This window comes from Emys orbicularis, chromosome 10 (genome assembly GCF_028017835.1).
Source record: "Emys orbicularis isolate rEmyOrb1 chromosome 10, rEmyOrb1.hap1, whole genome shotgun sequence".
NCBI lineage: Eukaryota > Metazoa > Chordata > Testudines > Emydidae > Emys > Emys orbicularis.
The window spans coordinates 54,321,408-54,342,361 of NC_088692.1; the positions used below are offsets into that span (position 1 = coordinate 54,321,408).

The 20,954-nt window shown below is 43.4% G+C and overlaps 1 protein-coding gene across 2 annotated transcripts in view; it reads right to left on the bottom strand.

Annotated features, from left to right (window-relative positions):
- Positions 1-20,954, bottom strand: part of UBE2Q2 (ubiquitin conjugating enzyme E2 Q2) — an 80,976-nt gene that overhangs the window by 48,449 nt on the left and 11,573 nt on the right. For both annotated transcript variants that reach the window (XM_065411501.1, XM_065411502.1), the window contains exon 2: positions 6,409-6,513. In XM_065411501.1, the coding sequence (XP_065267573.1) occupies positions 6,409-6,513 (105 nt within the window). The remainder of the gene's footprint in view (positions 1-6,408; positions 6,514-20,954) is intronic.

Sequence of the window (20,954 nt, forward strand, 5' to 3'; positions counted from 1 at the left end):
CTATGACTGAAATAGTGTCCAAGCATTTTCTGTAGATGTTTGAAGTTTTAGCAGAAAAAAAATGAAGCTTCCATCCTACACGATCCCTTAGTATATGTCTACATTGCAGTTAAAAACCTGCAACTAGCCCATGCCAGATGACTTGGGTTCGGGCTAAGAGGCTGTTTCATTGCGGTGTGGACATTCATGCTCTGGCTGGACCCTGGGCTCTAGGACCCTGTGAAATCAGAGGTTCCCAGAGCTCGGGCTGCATTCTGGCCCCAAATGACTACACTGCAATTAAATAGCCCCTTATCCTGAATCCCCTAGTCCAAGTCAGCCGGCACAGGCCAGCCGCGTTTATTTATAGTGTAGACATACCCTTAGTGATCCCAGCAGAAATACAGTTATTACTGTTTGAATAATTTGCACGAGGGAGATTATATGTTCTTCACTGAAATAAGAATTAGAGTGTTTTAATTCATAATTTGGGAAGTTTTAATATGCTCATAGTTACATTAACTTATACACATTACAGACATCTATATTGTGTAAAAAATATTAAAAAACAATATCAAAGTTGCAAAGTCAAGCACTCAAAATTTCAGAAATGCCAGAAATAAAGTTGTCCATGCAACCCTAATTCAGCTCCTTTGTGCATATGAATTATGATGGTCTTTAATCACAAATTTTTGAAGTAGTATAGTTGGATAAATAGTAGTTTCCCACTTTTTAAAGAAGCAAACAGAAAAAAAACAAACAAAAAAAACACCACACAAGTGATATCATGTGGAACCATATTGATGCCTAATTTGGGTCATCAGCAGGGTCCAGATCCTCAGATGCACAGCACAGATCTCTACCAGTCAATTTAATGGTGTAACTAGTAGCTCTAGTAGTCTGTTTTCCTTCATGTGGACAAGCCACTAGAAAGGGATGAGATACTGTCAGTGGGTTTTACAGCTACGGATCGACAGAGGAATGAAGAGACTAAGAACTTAGAACTGCACCCAGGAGCCACAGAGAACAGTGTGTTCAGACATCCTTTTGCCCCCTGCCACATACCCCAGCTAACCCACTCACGCACCTTCCCCTCCTCTGAACGCCTCCGCCCCCACACTCCGTGCATTTGAGTCATGCCGTTTCCTCTCCTCTCTGATTGGGCACCAGCAGGAGGAGCACTGAGAACACAAGAGCAATTGTCTCCCTGTTCTCAGTGCCTCTGCCCAGATAAGTACCCTCTGGCTGCCAGGAAGAGTCCTGCTCACCCGAGGTTGGCGCATGCCTGGTGCTGACTGAATATTTAGAGACCTAACTCTAACAAGCCTCTCCTGTGCATGTACAAACTACATTTTTTCAGAGGCTTACAACTTGACCAGATTTGGGGGGAAATTTACACAGGGATAGCAGCAAAAGGCACACCTGACACTAGGGCTGCCTCCATACCAAGTCTGGAGTCCCTGCAGATTTCCGTATGGCTACTTCACTCTTAAGCCACTCCCAGCCTCTGGTACCTTGCTCCTTTCTTTTGTGTGGTCCAGGCTGGTTTCCACAGACATTAACGGGCCCCAGTTATTTCTGGGCCCTGCTTGGAATCCCTGGCTGTCTGACTAAACCACTCGCCTGTTCCTCTGAGGCCCTGGACAGGCAGTATATCCTATAAAACAATACAATGGTGAGATGAACAGGTCACTGCCAGGTGTGACTAACAAAATAAGTAACTCTTTCCCTATGAAGGTAGCATTCCTGATGAAGTGCATAACCAAAAATCTGTGTTCACTCCTCCAGCCATGAGCTTTTCTTGGACACCAACTAGTATTTGCATACACAGACACTGTGCATATATTCAGTGCAATTCAGTATGACAAACCGTGGACAAGTTTGTGACAAGTTTACTGCCTTGTCACAAGTTTTCATGTAGTTCTCTAAACTAGGGCCGTCAGTTAAATGCAGTTAACTCACGTGATTAATTCAAATTAATCGCAATTAAAAAATTAATCGCAGTTTTAACCACACTGTTAGACAATAGAATACCAATTTAAATTCATTAACTATTTTGGCTGTTTTTCTACATTTTTCAAATATATTGATTTCAGTTACAACACAGAATACAAAGAGTGTACAGTACTCACTTTATATTATTTTTATTACAAATATATGCACTGTAAAAAATGACAAAAGAAACTGTATTTTTCAGTTACCTCATACAAGTACCGTAGTGCAATCTCTTTATCGTGAAAGCACAACTTACAAATGTAGATTTTTTTTGTTACAAAACGGCACTCAAAAACAAAGCAATGTAAAACTTTAGAGCCTACAAGTCCACTCAGTCCTACTTCTTGTTCAGGCAATCGCTCAGACAAACAGGTTTGTATACATGTACGGGAGATAATTATAGAATGTCAGGGTTGGAAGGGACCTCAGGAGGTCATCTAGTCCAAACCCCTGCTCAAAGCAGGACCAATCCCCAAACAGATTTTTGCCCCAGATCCCTAAATGGCCCCCTCAAGGATTGAACTCACAACCCTGGGTTTAGCAGGTCAATGCTCTAACCACTGAGCTATCCCCTCCCCCCCCCCCCCCCATAATGCTGCCCAAAGTCACCTGAAAGTGAGAACAGACATTCACATGACACTTTTGTAGCTGGCATTGCAAGGTATTTACATGCCAGAGATTCTAAACATTCGTATGCCCATTCATGCTTTAGCCACCCTTCCAGAGGACATGCTTGTGACACTAGTTAAAAAAATAATACATTAATTAAATTTGTGACTGAACTCCTTGGGGGGAGAACTGTACGTCTCATACTCTGTTTTACCCACATTCTGCCATATATTTCCTGTTATAGCAGTCTCGGATGATGACCCAGCATATTGTTCGTTTTAAGAACACTTCCACTGCAGATTTGACAAAATGCAAAGATGGTACCAATGTGAAATTTCTAAAGATAGCTACAGCACTCAACCCAAAATTTAAGAATCTGAAGTGCCTTCCAAAATCTGAGAGGGACAAGGTGTGGACCATGCTTTTAGAATTCTTGAAAGAGTAACACTCCGATGCGGAAACTACAGAACCCGAACCACCAAGAAAGAAAATCAACCTTCTGCTGGTGGCATCTGACTCAGAGGATGAAAATGAACATGCGTCGGTCTGCACTGCTTTGGATTCTGCTCAATAATGATCCATCATCAGCATGGACGCGTATCCTCTGGAATGGTAGTTGGAGCACGAAGGGACATATGAAACTTTAGCGCATCTGGCATATAAATATCTTGCAACACCGGCTACAAGAGTGCCATGCGAACGCCTGTTCTCACTTTCAGGTGACATTGTAAATAATAAGCGGGCAGCATTATCTCCTGTAAATGTATACAAACCTGTTTGTCTGAGCGATTGGCTGAACAAGAAGTAGGACTGAGTGGACTTGTAGGCTCTAAAGCAGGGTGAACCTTTCAGAAGTGGTGTGCCGAGTCTTCATTTATTCACTCTAATTTAAGGTTTCGCGTGCCAGTAATACATTTTAATGTTTTTAGAAGGTCTCTTTCTAAGTCTATAATATATAACTAAACTATTGTTGTATGTAAAGTAAATAAGGTTTTTAAAATGTTTAAGAAGCTTCCTTTAAAATTAAATTAAAAACGCAGAGCCCCCCCGGACCGGTGGCCAGGACCCAGGCAGTGTGAGTGCCACTGAAAATCAGCTTGTGTGCCGCCCTCGGCATGCGTGCCATAGGTTGCCTACCCCTGCTCTAAAGTTTTACATTGTTTTGTTTTTGAGTGCAGTTATTTTCTGGTACATAATTCTACATTTGTAAATTCAACTTCCATGATAAAGATATTGCACTACAGTAGTTGTATTAAGTGAATTGAAAAATACTATTTTTTATTTCTACAGTGCAAATATTTATAATAAAAAAAATATAAAGTGAGCACTGTACACTTTTTATTCTGTGCTGTAATTGAAATCAATATATTTGAAAAAGTGGAAAACATCCAAAAATATTTATATAAATAGTACACCTCTACCCCGATATAAAGCTGTCCTCGGGAGCCACAAAAAAAAAAAAAAAAAAAAAAAAAAAAAAAAAAAAAACTTACCGTGTTATAGGTGAAAGCGCGTTATATCGAACTTGCTTTGATCTGCCGGAGCGTGCAGCCCCGCCCCACCGGAGCGCTGCTTTACCGCATTCTATCCGAATTTGTGTTATATCGGGGTAGAGGTGTATACTTATTGCTTAACAGCATGATTAATCATGATTAATTTTTTTTTTTTTTTAATCGCTTGACAGCCCAAATCTAAACATAAAAGCAAAAGTATTCCATGCTTACTGAATAATTTGTTATCACTGAACAATAATGAATTCACAAAGAGACTAAACAACAAGCCAAGCAAGTTTTGGAAAGTTCTTCAATTGTATCCCAGGACACCATTTGTTTGGCCATATGGTCTACTGATGATCACTGCCAGAACCTGAACACATCTATCATTATAACTCCTTCTGCTAAAGGTTGTATTAAAAAGCTAAATTATTAAAAACTACACCAAGAACTACAATTAGAAGAATGTTCCACTTATACCAAAAGCAGCAAGGAAATCCACAACTGAAGGTGAAGTTTACCGCATTTCCTCACATAAGTAGGTCCAACAGGGTGCATTAAGTCGGTGCCCCTTCAGGTATGTCCACATAGCATTTTGGAGTCTGCAGAAGTGAACCTTGCAGCCTGCATCAACAGACTCTGGTTAGCGGGACTCACACTAGCGCTCTAAATACAGCCATACAGACAGCACTTTGGGCTGGACCTTAGGCTCTGAAGCCCACCCCCCTCCTTAGACTATTTTTAGTACATTAGCGCAAGCTTCACTAACCCAAGTCTGTCGACCTGAGCTGGGAGGCTTCTTCCCGTAGGCGCCAAAATGCCTTTATGTCTAATTATTGGAAGACATATGGTAAATTTCACCTTCAGTGGTGAATTTCCTTGCTATTTCTGCATGGTCTCCTAAATGTAATTTATCCTGTGCATTTTTACATTCAGATAATTAAAAGCCACACGTCAAGAACCAAGTCTACATGCTGAACATTTCAGGCAAATTACATGAATATTTCCCTATTTCCCCCCGCCCAAACAAATGAATGTATGATGAATCATATATAACCAATATTAATCCATATGGCAACTAATATCCTGCACAAAAATTAGGATCCCCCCCCCCTCTCTCTCAAAAAAAGAAACATTGTAGCAATCAAAAGCCGCTGGGGACATAGTCCCATTCACCTTCCTTGCACAGTATAAGAAAGTAATGTTTTGATTTGATACAATTCTAATACAAATACAGTGAAACCCCGCTAAAATTCCAAAAAATTCAATTGAGATAAATGCGGAGTTGCAATATAGCAGGGTTACAAAAATTGTACCATTTAAAGCCGGTCAGTTTCAAGCAGGTCAATTTCTCTTGGGCAGAGAGCAGGGGAGATGTGCAAGGGGCAGAGGAAGAGTGAGGAGCAGCTGGGGAGAATGGCTCTTCCTGCCAAAAGGAGAAGCAGGGGTGGGGAAGAGGCAGTGGGGACGGCACGTTCCTTTTTTTGTTTTTCTTCGGCGGTGCTCCGGCCGCCTTTTTTTTTTTTTTTTTTGCGCGCGCTTGTGGCGGCAGGAGCCACCTTATGATCGCGTTATATCCGAATTTGCATTATCGTGGGGCGCGTTATAGCGGGGTTTCCCCGTAATTGCACCAAAGGGTTCTCACGCCAGAAATAATGCCACCAAACAGCCTTTACTGGTACAGAACTTGTACTCCAGCAGTTTTCAACTTAAACAATCTGTACATTCCAGTCCTCCAAGTCCATCATGTAAGTGCCCAATTTCATTACCACCTGATTGCAAAGCGGTCTAGGACAAAATTAGTTATCTGTTAAAATCTTTCCTACTAAAAGCAAAGACTCTGAAAAATGTTCAGGTTTCAGTTTGAGAAATTATACAGCTGTGGAAACCACAGTTCCAGCTGAATTCTGGAGCACATTTACTCTAAAACCACACATTAAACTACCCCCAAAAGTAATGAAATAATTATAATTTCTGCATAATGGAAATACCAATGACTAATATTCAAATGCTTCCCATTAAGAGATTTTAATAGGTTTTAAGTTCTTATGTGCAAATCTATTTATCATTTAACTATTTTCAGAATGCATAAGTTACATCACTGACAATTTAACAAATGTTCTCTCAGACAGTTTCAAGTCATGCAAAAAACTCAAGCCTTTTGGAATTACTATTCAAGTACTTTAAAAAGAGCTGCCTGCATTCTGATATGAAAGTATATGCAAAACAGCCAAAAGTATTGGGGTGGGAGTGGAGCCTTGCCACGTGAAACCACTTTTTATTTAATCTGACCTGCAGTTAATGAAAAAGTAAAAAACCACTAGTTCCTCACCAGAGTATTGCTCTTCTTAATATCTTCTAATCTCTCCAACACTGAAGTCAGGTTTGGGTCATCTGATTCCACAAACCATATTGGTGATGAAGAGGGATAAGACTCCTGTAATAGAAATGACAGTTAACTATTGGTATGGCTGTGTGTTAAGCAATACAATATTAGTGTCAGACTAACTTAAAAAACTGTTAGATTATGTAGTAGCACTGATGCTTTTACCTCAGATTTACTTTAAGAAAAAAATAACTTTCCCCCAACCTCTCTACCTCAACTTGTTACTCAAGCTTTTTCCTGCAGTTTTAAACTTCAGCCTATTTTCCTCTCAGTCCAACAATGGACATACAAAAGATTGAGGTTTAAAAGTAAATTTTCCTTCACTTCTGAAGTTTAAATCTGGAGGGCAGTGGACACCACAGAAAGTCAATGAACCTAGTACAGAGTCATCACATATTACAAGCTAGAGCTATATTTTGAAGGACAAGAGTCAGACATACCTGCATCCCAACTTCCTGTTTGTCAAAGTTTTAGAGACTCACTCAAGTAAGTGAAACAAAAACATGAAAGCATTTGGTACCTATTCACAATCCTGACAGTACCATAGAAGAGGCACCAACATTTAACCCTGGAACGAGTTTCTCCTAACTGCTTTGGAAGTGTGCTCTAGGTGTACATGAGTAAATAATTCACGTAACATGTCCCCATTATGTCCTCCAAGACCAGGACTTTCAGAGGCACCAATTTTATCTATGCTTCTGCTACTGTGGGCTTGTGAAAGGCCCTCCAGAGTTTAAAGACTGCCTCCTGGAGAGCAGGGTCTCAAAAACCTCCTTCTTCAAGGCTGCTTTCAAGACACCACTATGACCCAAAAAGGGTTTTAAATTTGTTTTGTTTGATAGCAAAATGCCAAATATATTTATAAGCTAGTTAGAATAAAAAGAATTCTGCACAATCATGAAGCACGTCTTATGCTATTTAGAAGCCACCAAAGATAACTCAAAGTTAAAACTGCTACACTACTTATAAGACAAGTTTACCACTCCATCCTCCACTTATTTAACATTCAATATTCCTACAAATTGTTTTTGCAGCTTTTAGGAAATTCTCAGACTCTTCAGAAGAAGCCTGCTGTGAGTTACTGAATAATCTTGGTAGTTAGGATCAACAGATCATCTATCCTAGCATAGATGGTTATGGGTTAGTAAAAGAGGAGCCTCTTCAGCTTTGTGCACTCCCACAGAACAGAGGCACAATTAAGGCTATGTCTACACTACACTTTTAGTGACACAGCTGTGCCGCTACAGCCGTGCTGCATAGCCACTGTTTGTTGGCAGGAGAGAGCTCTCCCGCACACCAAAATCTTCCACCCCCAGTGAGTGGTGGTAGCTTTGTCGGCTGTCCCACCAACAAAGTGCTGTTCATACCGGCACTTTTCGTCAGTAAAACTTTTGTCGTTCAGAGGTTTGTGTTTTTTTCACACCCCCGAAATACAAAAGTCCAGTGTAGACAAAGCCATAGGCTGGTATTGCCAGGGTCTGCCAAGCCCAAAGCAAGACAGCATCTTACAGTAGATGTGGTGTTGGAATGAGGGGATAAGGCAGGTGCGAGAAACTCCAAGAGAAGCTGTATAAATGCTATATACTATACAGCACATACAGCAGGCGTTCTACCTGCCTCTAACCCTGTGGACATACACTATGCCTAGGCACATGCACCTTCAGTATACTTCCATATCTCCCACATATTTCAGAAAAAAAAACAAAGCAACAATTTAACCTCATAGTAAACAAAATAAATCAAAGAACAAAGTATGTTTTGAGACACTATCATCACTTACACAACTGTAGTTTAATTTTAAATTTAGAATATTTTAAAGTGTATTTGCCTTTGTAAGAGTAATGAAATATTGAGGCCTCACTTCAATCCTCTGCCATTCTTCAGAAGTCTTTGAGATATGGGGAAATTAGTGGCTTCCCCCAGAAAGTGAGACAAATTATGCAAGTCAGTAGTAAACTTTTGCCCACCCATCCCCGTTTCCTTGATCATGACCACATGGCTATGCACATCTAAACTAAATTGTGCCCAGGAAAGTCTCCAGCCCAAGAGATCTCTGTTGATGGCCAAGTTCCATGTTCCACCTTCTCAGCCAGTCACTGAACTGTACCAGTTTAGACATCCAGACATTGTCATCTGCAACCTATCAACACCACACATCTCCTTCCCCTCCCCCCCAGTTTTGTACAACAAAAAATTAAGGTTTTTTTTTTATTCACTGAAGAGCCATTGGAAACACCACAAAATATCTTTTCCAGGCTGTGAGTGCACCAGTATCCGCACAATCACTATGCTTAAGTGAAAGTTTATTTCACAGCTTACTAACTGCAGTAAAGATTCCCATTGCTACTGCAAGATTACTGGCTGTTTTAGTGACTAATGAAATTAATAGCATTCAAGTGTGCGCTATGACTATATCCTTACACAGTTTCCTTCTTGTGATATTTATTCTTTGCTTTACAGTACCCCAGAGTGTGCTGGGAATTTTTACAGAAGACATGATTCCTGCCCCTAAAGTTTAGGATCTAATGTTACTATTCAGTCATTAAAACCCCAAACAAGGTTTTGAACAAGCTTTGGAAGTGAATATTATGGATAAAAAGACTTTGCTAGATCTTCCTACTTAGGGTTAGGCATTTTGATCATTTGCAAAATCACTATGTTTTTAAAACAAAAGTGCAGAGTATGTACCGCCAGACTTTTAAATAGAGAAATACCAGCATAGTAGAATTGGCTCTTATTAGCACTCGAGTTGCTTCACAGATAACCCTTCTAATTGAAGAAAAGCTGATTTTTGCAAGAGGTCATAGGACTAGACAAGGTGCAGCAGGTTTTGGCAATAAAGATAGTTCAGTACAGAATGCATCCCCAACAACATACAACAAAAATACTCTGACCTCAGAGTTTATAAATGTCAGTAGATAAGATTGTTTTATAGACAAATTAGCAACAACAAAATTCTACTAGTAACTGACAGGTTTTATAAAACTGAGTTTTACAAGACTCCAGAGAAGCAACTTTTCCCTAAATGTTTGAATTGCTTAAGAGTATCATTCAGGAAGACTGTGTGTGTTACATAGTGAGGAGCAGTGTTAAAAATCAGTCATTTTTCACTTTGTTTTCAAGCATGCTGTAAATAAAGCAGGGCCCCTGAGACGTCTATCAAGTTTTAGCTCCCAGAAATAGTCGAAAGTGTTTTCCAAGATACAGAAATAATTCTCTGTCCAAGGCACCCAGAGTTTGGGGGTTTTTTGGGGAATGAGCTAAGGTGAAATCAGGCCAAGTCTCCAAAAGTAGATTTGTATTTATTAAATAAATTGTCCAAAACAGCCAGGTTTGGTTATTCACTTTCTTCCTTTTCTCAAGATATTTGTATGTTTAGTGGTCATCTTAATTCAATTTTTCCATCCACAAACAGGTTCTTTGTAGAACCTATTAACCTCCAATTAAGGAACAAGTTTATTATTGAGCACCACATAGCGCTCTTCCCCCAGCATCTTACAGTCTCAGCCACTGGCAACCTAGCCAATTTCACTTTGAAAGTGGGAGGGAGAAGGGTGCAATTCTTTCCAAGATTAAAGCCACTGAATGAGGTAGTTTTTGATCATATGTCTTCCTATCTTAAGGATATTTTAAACACCCTTTTTAGCCAAGATTTACAATTTTTATCAGAAGACAAGCAATTTTCTCGGAAGATAAGCAATACACTTATACAAAGTGATAAAATCAAAAGTTATACTGCACTTAAAATATTCCACTTTGTAGTAATGAGACCTCTTTAGTCATAGTCCCATCCTCCTGCAATAGTATTGGGCCCTTCTATAACACCCTTCCATCTGAAGATTTCAAAGTGCTTCATGAATGAGTTAAGCCTTACTTTTGTGAGGTAGAGACAATGCAAGGGACTGATCCTGGAATCTGCATTCATATGACCATGGCTGCGGGATGAAGCCTTAAGATTTTCCTGCTGCAGAATATTTTCTAGGGGTCTGCCTACTCTAGCTTTAAGTGTCTTGAGATGTAGCTTCCACTAATTACTATATAAAGTAACTGCAGAAATTAGGATTGCCAGGTGTCCGGTTTTCGACTGGAACACCAAGTTGAAAAGGCACCCTGGCAGCTCTGGTCAGAACTGCTGACTGGGCCACTAAAAGTTCAGTTGGCGCAGGGCTGGAAGTCTCCCTACCTGGCTCTGCGAAGCTCCCCAGAAATGACGACATGTCCCTTGGCTCCTAGGTGGAGGGACAGACAAGGTGGCTCTGCACGCTGCTTCCACTCACAGGTGCCACCCCAGCAGCTCCCATTGGCTGCAGTTCTTGGCCAATGGGAGCTGTGGAGCTGGCGCTCAGGGTGGGAGCAGCGCACAGAGCCCCCTTGTCCGTCCCTCTGCCTAGGAGCCGAGGGACATGTCGCCACTTCTGGGGAGCCAGCCGAGGCAAGCGCCACCCGGAACCCACACCCCCTCCTGCACCCCAACCCCCTGCCCCAGCCCAGAGCCCCTTCCTATACCCCAAACCCCTCATTTCTGGCCTCACCCTGGAGCCTGCACCCCCAGCCCAGAGCCTGCATTCCCAGCCGAAGCCCTCATCCCCTCCTGCACTTCCAACCCCCACCTCCAGCCCAGAGCCCCCTCCCACACCCTGAACCACTAATTTCTAGCCCCACTCCAGAGCAATCATCCCCTACTGCACCCCAACCTCCAGCCCAGTGAAAATGAGCGAGTGAGTGAGGGTGGGGGAGAGCAAGTGACAGATGGAGGGGGGATGGAGTGAGTGGGGACGGGGCCTTGGAGAAGAGGCAGGGCAAGGGTATTCGGTTTTGTGCAATTAGAAAGTCGGCAACCCCAACAGAAAGTTGATAGAGAGAGGAAGATCCCAGCAACCGACAGAGGGGTCCAACGATATTTCAACAATCCCTATGGGAGAAGTAAATATGCCAAAAATCCTGCCAACAAGAGACCTGTTTTCCTCACAGACTTCATATGCTAAGCTAGACAGTGATTCTATTCCAGAAAATTCTGATACAACTCCATGAAAAAAAAAAAAAAAAAAAAAAATCATTTAGATTCTGTAGATGAGCACATTAGAAATCCATCTGTCATTGTAAAGAGAGGGAAGACAACCCACTGACGGTGGAACAATAGAGGGCTAGCAGTCTGCACTGATTCTGACATACAAGTCAATCTGATTATATGGAAAAGAAAATGGTGCACTGCTTGGAGGCAGACTATTCTGGGATGTTCTTCCTGAAGGGCAGTCCTAAGCACAGGCTCAGAGCAAAGATCTGGTCTGCCTCCAGGTGCCACAGAGACAGGGAATGCCCCATGGTGAAGACTATCTGATATAGAGGGGATTGAGAAATGTAGCTTGAAAATAAAGCCTATACTACCAAGTTTTACAAATTGTTAAAATGGCTGCTACAAGTCTGCAGAGTTTAGAATTTTCCTCCACCATGCCCCCTATGCACCCACTGTAACTGAATGTAGCCACTGGTCTCCTGGTTTACAATTGAAGGTGTACATATAGATATAGGAGTTCTTGAACAAAAATGGAAATTTTTACAGTCCTGTATTTTCTTTACGTCTACAGGTGATCGCAATAAGTCATTCATTATAAGCTGCAGAGAGGACAAGCAAACTCCATCAAGAATTTTTGGATTTACTGAACCTTTCTAATTGTATTCTTGTCTTGGTAAAGAGAAGGAAAGATTTTAGAAACATTAAATGCTATTTGAGAGACCTGGATGATATATATGTTATTCCAGCCAGGCAAATGATCTCATGACAAAGAGACACTCAACTTCCACTGAAACTGGGCATTTGGTTAAATAATTTAATCCAAATCTTAAGTATGAATCTCCCTATTTAATTATCATCCATAAATCAGAGTGATTAGTTACTTGCCCAGAGTTGTGTCAACCTGGCTTTGGGTGCAAAGGGGAATGGGAGGAGACAACTTCTTACTCACAGTTCATTCTTCCAAACAATGCATTTGGAATCTGTTGGGACAGTAGTTTTCTATTTATATTCTTTCCCTAGAATTCTAAAGGCTCTCTCACACCACCATGTGCCCCCAGCAGTACTAAGATATCCAGAGTAGAGTTCTTCAGCTGTGTGAGCAAAATTCACCCCAGTCTGGAGGACCCAAGCAATACCTTCTGCACCATTTACAGTAACCAGTGTGTTGGGGAGGAGAAATGACAGCAGGGCAGCCTCCGAGGAGAGCACTAGATTTGTGGATCTGGTGGTCCTAATATGTAAGTTGGGTTGAGTGGCTGATAGGATATGCAGGTATCCTGCATTGGATGATTTTCACCTTCTCATCCTCCCTTCCCACTCCAACACTTCTCAACTAACTGGATTTTCTGCAAGTAAAGTAAATCTCACCCTATGTGAGGAAGCATGTTAAGACACAGGCAATATCAGTCCTGTTTTTGTATGGCACGAAACACTTGTCATTAGGCACTTATTTTCTCTTCTATATTCTTGAGCTGTATGTTACTTACTCATTTTTGTTTAAAAATGAGTGGAAAAAGCAGATTACAGTGACCATATACTAAGCACAGTATTAATGGGAGTTGAACATGCAAAAGGAAAAGGATCTTCAAGTTCAATACCAGTCCTATGCAGGACAGGACAGGACAGTCACCTTTAGCAGGGTACAGAGGCGGGGGCAGGTCCAGCAGCAGGGCACATACACAGTGCAGTGACTAGTTACCCTGGTCAGTCTGGGAGGTGGTTTTCATGTTCTGTGGGGGGCGGGGGTTGGTTGCTCTGTGACTTTGTGGCGGGGGAGGGCAGTTACAGATCTTATGCAGCGGTCCTTGTCCTGGATCACAGAGCCACGCAGCAGGGGATCTGTAACCCTCCTCCCCCTGCCATAAAGTCACATAGCCCCCACATACACGCAGTCCCGCTCAGGAGGGCTGGCAGGCTCCGTTGAAACAACCAGTCCGCCACTGCGAATCCTGTCATTCCTGGAGTTTAGAAGGATCATTTGCATCAGTACACTACACCCGCTCCCCACCACAGTCTGCGTCCCAGGTTTCAAACATTCCCGCGAAAACAGTACTAAAGACAACGGTGTTCAATAACAAAATAAAACAGATTTTATTTTTTTGGAAGGGGGTGGAGGGGGTCTGTGACTGGAGAGGATAGTCATCCTTAACTGGGTAAAGAAACGGGGGCAGGTTCAGCTTCTCTGTACAGAAACTTAAAAGTCACTGCTCACTGTGGAACCTAGCTTTCAAAGCCTCCCGGATGCACAGCGCGTCCCGCTGGGCTCTTCTAATCGCCCGGCTGTCTGGCTGGGCGTAATCAGATGCCAGGCTATTTGCCTCAACCTCCCACCCCGCCATAAAGGTCTCCCCCTTGCTCTCACAGATTGTGGAGCACACAGCAAGCAGCTATAACAATGGGGATATTGGTTTCACTGAGATCACAGCGAGTCAGTAAGCTTCTCCATCTCCCCTTGAGACGTCCAAAAGCACACTCCACCACCATTCTGCACTTGCTCAGCCGGTAGTTGAACAGTTCTTTTTCAGTGTCCAGGGCGCCAGTGTAGGGCTTCATGAGCCAGGGCATTAGCGGGTAGGCTGGGTCCCCAAGGATCACTGTAGGCATCTCCACATCCCCAAGACTTATTTTGTGGTCCGGGAAGTAAATACCTTCCTGCAGCAGTCTAAACAGACCAGAGTTCCTGAAGACGCGAGCGTCATGAACCTTGCCTGGCCATCCGACGTTGATGTTTGTAAAACGTCCCCGATGGTCCACCAGTGCTTGCAGCACCATTGAAAAGTAGCCCTTTCTGTTAATGTACTGGCTGGCCTGGTGGTCCGGTCCCAGGATAGGGATGTGAGTTCCATCTATAGCCCCACCGCAGTTTGGGAATCCCATCGCGGCGAAGCCATCTCTGATGACATCCACGTTTCCCAGGGTCACTACCTTTGAGAGCAGTACCTCAACGATTGCGTTGGCTACTTGCATCACAACAACCCCCACGGTAGATTTGCCCACGCCAAACTGGTTCGCGACAGACCGGTAGCTGTCCGGCGTTGCAAGCTTCCAGAGGGCTATGGCCACTCGCTTCTGGACAGTCAGGGCTGCTCGCATCCGGGTGTCATTGCGCTTCAGGGCAGGGGACAGCAACTCACAACGTTCAAGGAAAGTCCCCTTCCGCATGCGAAAGTTTCGCAGCCACTGGGATTCGTCCCAGACCTGCAGCACTATGCGGTCCCACCAGTCCGTGCTTGTTTCCCGTGCCCAGAATCGCCGTTCCACAACATCCACATGACCCATTGTCACCGTGATGTCCTCGGAGCTGGGTCCCGTGCTTTCTGACAGGCCTGTGCTACTCTCAGACTTCAGGCCCTCACCGCGGTACCGTAGCCTCCTCGCCTGGTTTATCTGCATCTGCCTCTGGGAAAGGTGGATGATAACCTGCGAGGCGTTGAGAACGGCCACAACTGCAGCGATGGTCGCAGCGGGATCCATGCTCACAGTGCTGTGGCGTCCGCGCTGTCACTGACCCGAAAAGTGCGCGAACTGATTTCCCGCCGGCGCTTTCAGGGAGGGAGGGAGGGCGGTAGTGACAGACGGATGACGACAAGTACCCAAAAGCACCCTCGACCCTTTTTTTTTTTACCCAGAAGGCATTGGCGGCTCGACCCAGAATTCCAATGGGCAGCGGGAACTGTGGGATAGCTGCCCACAGTGCACCGCTTCCAATGGCGACGCTTTCCCCGTTAGTGTGGACTCACAAAGTCGAATTACTGTCCTTAGTGTGGACACACACGTTCGAATTTGCAATATCGATTCCACATATTCGATTTAAGTGAAATCGAAATACCCTCGTAGTGTAGACATACCCTAGAAGTTCTGCTAAAGCTTCATTTAAGATTAAAGATTAAAAAAAATAAAAAGAGGTTATTATAGTAATTGTTCCATATGTTCATATTCAGTTCATTAATTTCTATATTAAATTCAATATGATGCTGTTCCTACACAGATTTTGAATTGACAAGGTATAACTATACTGGAAGAGAGTCATGAAGGTAACTGGAGGTTTTCGTAGTTATGCAGGTGACAGTGGGGGCTTTAGTCATCTGGGGAGGTGTGGGAGGCATGTTAGAGAAGAATCCCGTAATCCTGTTCTATATAGGTTCTAATACTGTGCTCATCAAGATAGTATCCAAGCACCTTTCAGTAGTGTATTAAGCAATGTGACTAATATCTGTCACGTATTTGTTCTCTTACCCTCTCCCTAGGGGGAGAAGTGTGTGCAGTGGAGTGTTTTGTTTGGATTTTTAAAAAAAATAATACACTCACAACTATATGTTTGAGAAGTCAAGGGTCAAAGAAATGTACCTTGCACTAAAAGTGGGACATGGTGAGGTTTGTGATGGTACTCAGGGTCCTGGGGGAGTTTATTCCAGTCTTGGGCCAGCCCACGTGAGACAGATCTGACTCCTGCACAGATAAGCTTTACTCTTGTAGAAAGTTTTGTTAACGTTAGATATTTCTGCTTGAAATAAGCAGAAAATAGTCAGCCAATATTTAACCAATCATCATTTCTAGGTTTCACAATTAAAACCCTGTTGAGAAGACTGGAGCAGTTCACACCTCTGAGTTATCATTTCAGCCTTGTATAGATTCAGGCAGACCGTTATCTCACTGTACACATTTCAGTGTTTTCTTTGCAAGCATATGGATTAGAAATATTTTTGTAAGTAAGATGAAAGTTTAGATTCTGGATTACAGTTCTGCAGCAGGTGGTGGATTCAGTGGCTAGGGTGACCAGATGTCCTGATTTTATAGGGACAGTCCTGATTTTTTGGGTCTTTTTCTTATATAGGCTCCTATAACCCCTTCACCCCGTCTGGATTTGTCACACTTGCTGCCTGCTCACCCTATCAGTGGTGCATGCCAGTGCAGTATTCACAGGACAGTGACCACAGAGTAACTATATATACACACATTAAGTGGGCTAATATTTGGGTGAGAGTTCTCATGTTTGCTGGAAGCTATTCCAAAACCATGCAGCTTATAGCAAATACAAGTTAGTTCTACAGAATTTTCTTGGATTTGTTACAGAATCTATAAGTGTAGCGGAATTTAAAAAAAGTTAAGGCAGTAAGTAAAAACATTTTAGAGATCAAGATTATTACTTTGGCATAAGGAAAAGGAACAACTTTGTTTTCAATTTAAGATGCTCTAAAGTGTAATAATTCTGAAATTTGTAAAATAAAATGGATAAAGCTGATTGCAATTCTGAATCTCTCTACCCTGTGTAAACACACACACACACACACACACACACACACACACACACACACACACACGTAACCTCTCACCCCAGCCCATAAACTTTTCCTAAAACAAACAAAACAAAACAATAAAAACAGTTCTCTAGGATCAATACATCTTACAATAAGCCAGGGTATGCGCAATGGAAGGTAACAATCAGCAAAGAATAGATTTCAGTTAAATTGTCAAGGTCATGAATGTAGACATATGTCATGGCATACAGTTATTAGGCTTCTTGTAGGCAGAGTTCTATAGCCACTTAAATTGGGTTTATTATTCAGGCTATAACTCAATACCTACTGTTTTAATGAATGCAATGTGTTAAACACCACATCAACCTTGGGGAGATTATGGGTTGGGTAAACCAATCTAGGAAGTGAGTCTGCCAGACTGCACAAGTTTAAGTTGGCACATCCCCTTGCTAAATAATTATAAACAAACAAAAGAAAAAAAGTATCTTGCTTATGGGTTTGTAGTAGTGCTATAGGAAATTTAATACTGAGTGGTATAATTAAAGCAAGCCAGTTGGGGGGGGGGGAAGGGAGGGAGGGAAGGAAGAGGAGAACACCTAAAAGAAGAGCATATTCTTATTCATTTGAACAATGAAAGGTCACTATTTTTTAGAAGAAACTAGTAACTGGAATTTTTAAAAAGCTACACTTTGAGGAGGTAAAGCAATATATATTTATTCTCTGTAACATCTAGTCACCAAAAGGTCTATTCTTAAGGCATGGATTTTTGTATCAGATTCTAAAGGAGTTAGTATGATTCAGCCTGTGACATGGTGAATACCACACAACTTAATTTTTGGATGTCTGGAAGAACAACAAAAACAAAAAACCACTGATTTCCTGAAATGAAAAGGCAACTCTTGTATATTTAAGAAGCAACAGAGAGTCCTGTGGCACCTTTAAGGCTAACAGATGTATTGGAGCATAAGCTTTTGTGGGTGGGCATTCACCCACAAAAGCTTATGCTCCAATACATCTGTTAGTCTTAAAGGTGCCACAGGAGACTGTTGCTTTTTACAGATCCAGACTAACACGGCTACCCCTCCGATAAGTATATTTAAGAGTTATTCACACTTTATTTCTATAGCTACGTGAACAGCTTTACTAGAAAAGTATTAGCCGTATCAGTAGCGAAGTAGCTAAGACTGGCTTTTACTCAGTCACCATTAGGTTTAGAAGTCAAAATACCATTTAAGTGGTGAAAGCTGAACCATCATACCTGGTATCCAGTTCCCCTTCACTTCCCTGTATCTTACAGATTTCAAGAATAAGGGATCTGGGCAGAGTTCTCATCTTCCCCCTATCCTTTAAGACAATTCCTTCACCCATCATTCATAGTAAGATGTCTCCCTTCTGCTCTTATTCTAACATTCATGCCTTCTTTCTCACTTTTATTATCTCTTCCTCAAGGATTCTGATTTTTCCATGGGTGGACCATATCCTACTAGAGTCTGTGGAGGTGATCCATGAGGCAAATTCTCACTAGTTTCTCTACATCCTCTTGCCACTGTTCCATCCAACCCTCTTAGCCCTGGTCTACGAGTTTAGGTCGAATTTAGCAGCGTTAGATCGATTTAATCCTGCACCCATCCACATAATGAAGCCATTTTTATCGACTTAAAGGGCTCTTAAAATAGATTTCTGTACTCCTCCCTGATGAGGGGATTAGTGCTGAAATTGACATTGCCAGGTTGAATTTGGGGTAGTGTGGACGCAACTCGACGGTATTGGCCTCCGGGAGCTATCCCAGAGTGCTCCCTTGTGACCGCTCTGGACAGCGCTCTCAACTCAGATGTACTGGCCAGGTAGACAGGAAAAGCCCCGCAAACTTTTGAATTTCATTTCCTGTTTGGCCAGCGTGGCAAGCTGATCAGCACAGGTGACCATGCAGAGCTCATCAGCAGAGGTGACCATGGAGTCACAGAATCGCAAAAGAGCTCCAGCATGGACTGAACAGGAGGTACTGGATCTGATCACTGTATGGGGAGACGAATCTGTGCTATCAGAACTCAGTTTCTAACGACAAAATGCCAAAATATTCCGGGGGGGGGGGGGGAAGAGGAGGAAATCTCCAAGGGCATGAAGGACAGAGGCTATAACAGGGACCCGCAGCAGTGCCGCGTGAAAGTTAAGGAGCTCAGGCAAGCCTACCAAAAAACCAAAGAGGCAAACGGCAGCTCCGGGTCAGACCCCCAGACATGCCACTTCTATGATGAGCTGCATGCAATTCTAGGGGGTGCCCCCACCACTACCCCACCGCTGTTCGTGGACTCCTGCAAGGGGGGAGTCTCACGCAACAGGGATGAGGATTTTGGGGGATGAGGAAGATGAGGAGGAGCAGGAGGATGACGGTAGCTCACAGCATGCAAGCAAAGAAAGCGTTCTCCCCGACAGCCAGGAACTGTTTATCACCCTGGAGACAATACCCTCCCAACCCTCTCAAGGTGGGCTCCCAGACCTTGAAGGCGGAGAAGGCACCTCTGGTGAGTGCACCTTCGTAAATATAATACATGATCTAAAAGCAAGCGTGTTTAATGATTAATTTGCCCTGAAGACTTGGGATGCATTCGCAGCTAGTACAGCTACTGGAATGCATTCAAGCAACATCCGTTCTCTCTCTCTCTGTGTTATCCTCAGGAGAGTGATATCATTCATGGTCACCTGGCTGAAATAGGGGAATTTTATTAAGGGGACATTCAGAGGCAAAATGCGACCTTGTACTGAAAGCACATGCTATGTAATGTCCTCCCGCACTGAAAGAGCTCAGCAAAATGCATGGAGGCAGACAACGTCAGAGTCCAGGAAAGCACAAAATGAACACGAGGACAGGAGGGACGTTTAAGAGGAGAGGTGGCGGGATGCAATGCTGAGGCTACTGGAGGATCAAACTGATATGCTCTGGCGTATGGTTGAGCTGCAGGAAAGGCAGCAGGAGCTTAGACCCTGCTGCAGCCCCAGTGCAACCGACCGCCCTCCTCCCCAAAGTTCCATATCCTCCTTACCCAGACGCCCAAGAATGGGGGGGGGAGGGGGGAGGTTTGGCTTACAGGGAAGTAGAGTGAACCAAGGGGGCGGGTTTTCATCAAGGAGAAACAAACAGAACTTTCACACCATATCCTGGCCAGTCACGAAACCGGTTTTCAAAGCTTCTGATGCGCAGCGTGCCCTGCTGTGCTCTAACCGCCCTGGTGTCTGGCTGTGCGTAATCAGCGGTTCGGCAATTTGCCTCAACCTCCCACCATAAACATCTCCCCCTTACTCTCACAAATATTGTGGAGCACACAGCAAGCAGTAATAACAAGGAGAATATTGGTTTCGCTGAGGTCAAACCAAGTCAGTAAACTGCGCCAGCAAGCTTTTAAATGTCCAAATGCACGTTCTACCACCATTCTGCACTTGCTCAGCCTATAGTTGAACAGCTCCTGACTACTGTCCAGAGTGTGTGTATGGCTTCATGAGCCATGGCATTAAGGGGTAGGCTGAGTCCCCAAGGATAACTGTAGGCATTTCAACATCCCCAATGGTTATTTTCTGGTCTGGAAAGTAAGTCCCTTACTGCAGCTGTTCAGACAGACCAGAGTTCCTGAAGATGCGAGCGTCATGTACTTTTCCCAGCCATCCCACGTTGATGTTGGTGAAACATCCCTTGTGATCCACCAGTGCTTGTAGCACCATTGAAAAGTACCCCTTTCGGTTTATGTACTGGCTGCCAAGGTGGTCCTGTCCCAAGACAGGGATATGCGTTCCGTCTATCGCCCCACCACAGTTAGGGAATCCCATTGCAGCAAAGCCATCCACTAGGACCTGCACATTTCCCAGAGTCACTACCCTTGATAGCAGCAGGTCAGTGATTGCGTTGGCTACTTGGATCACAGCAGCCCCCATAGTAGATTTGCCCACTCCAAATGGATTCCCGATTGACCGGTAGCTGTCTGGTGTTGCAAGCTTCCAGAGGGCTATCGCCACTCGCTTGCGAACTCTGAGGGCTGCTCTCATCTTGGTATTCTTGTGATTCAGGGCAGGGGAAAGCAAGTCAAAGTTCCATGAAAGTGCCCTTATGCATGCGAAAGTTTTCCAGCCACTGGGAATCATCCCAGACCTGCAACACTATGTGGTCCCACCAGTCTGTGGTTGTTTCCCGGGCCCAGAACTGGTGTTCCACGGCATGAGCCTGCCCCATT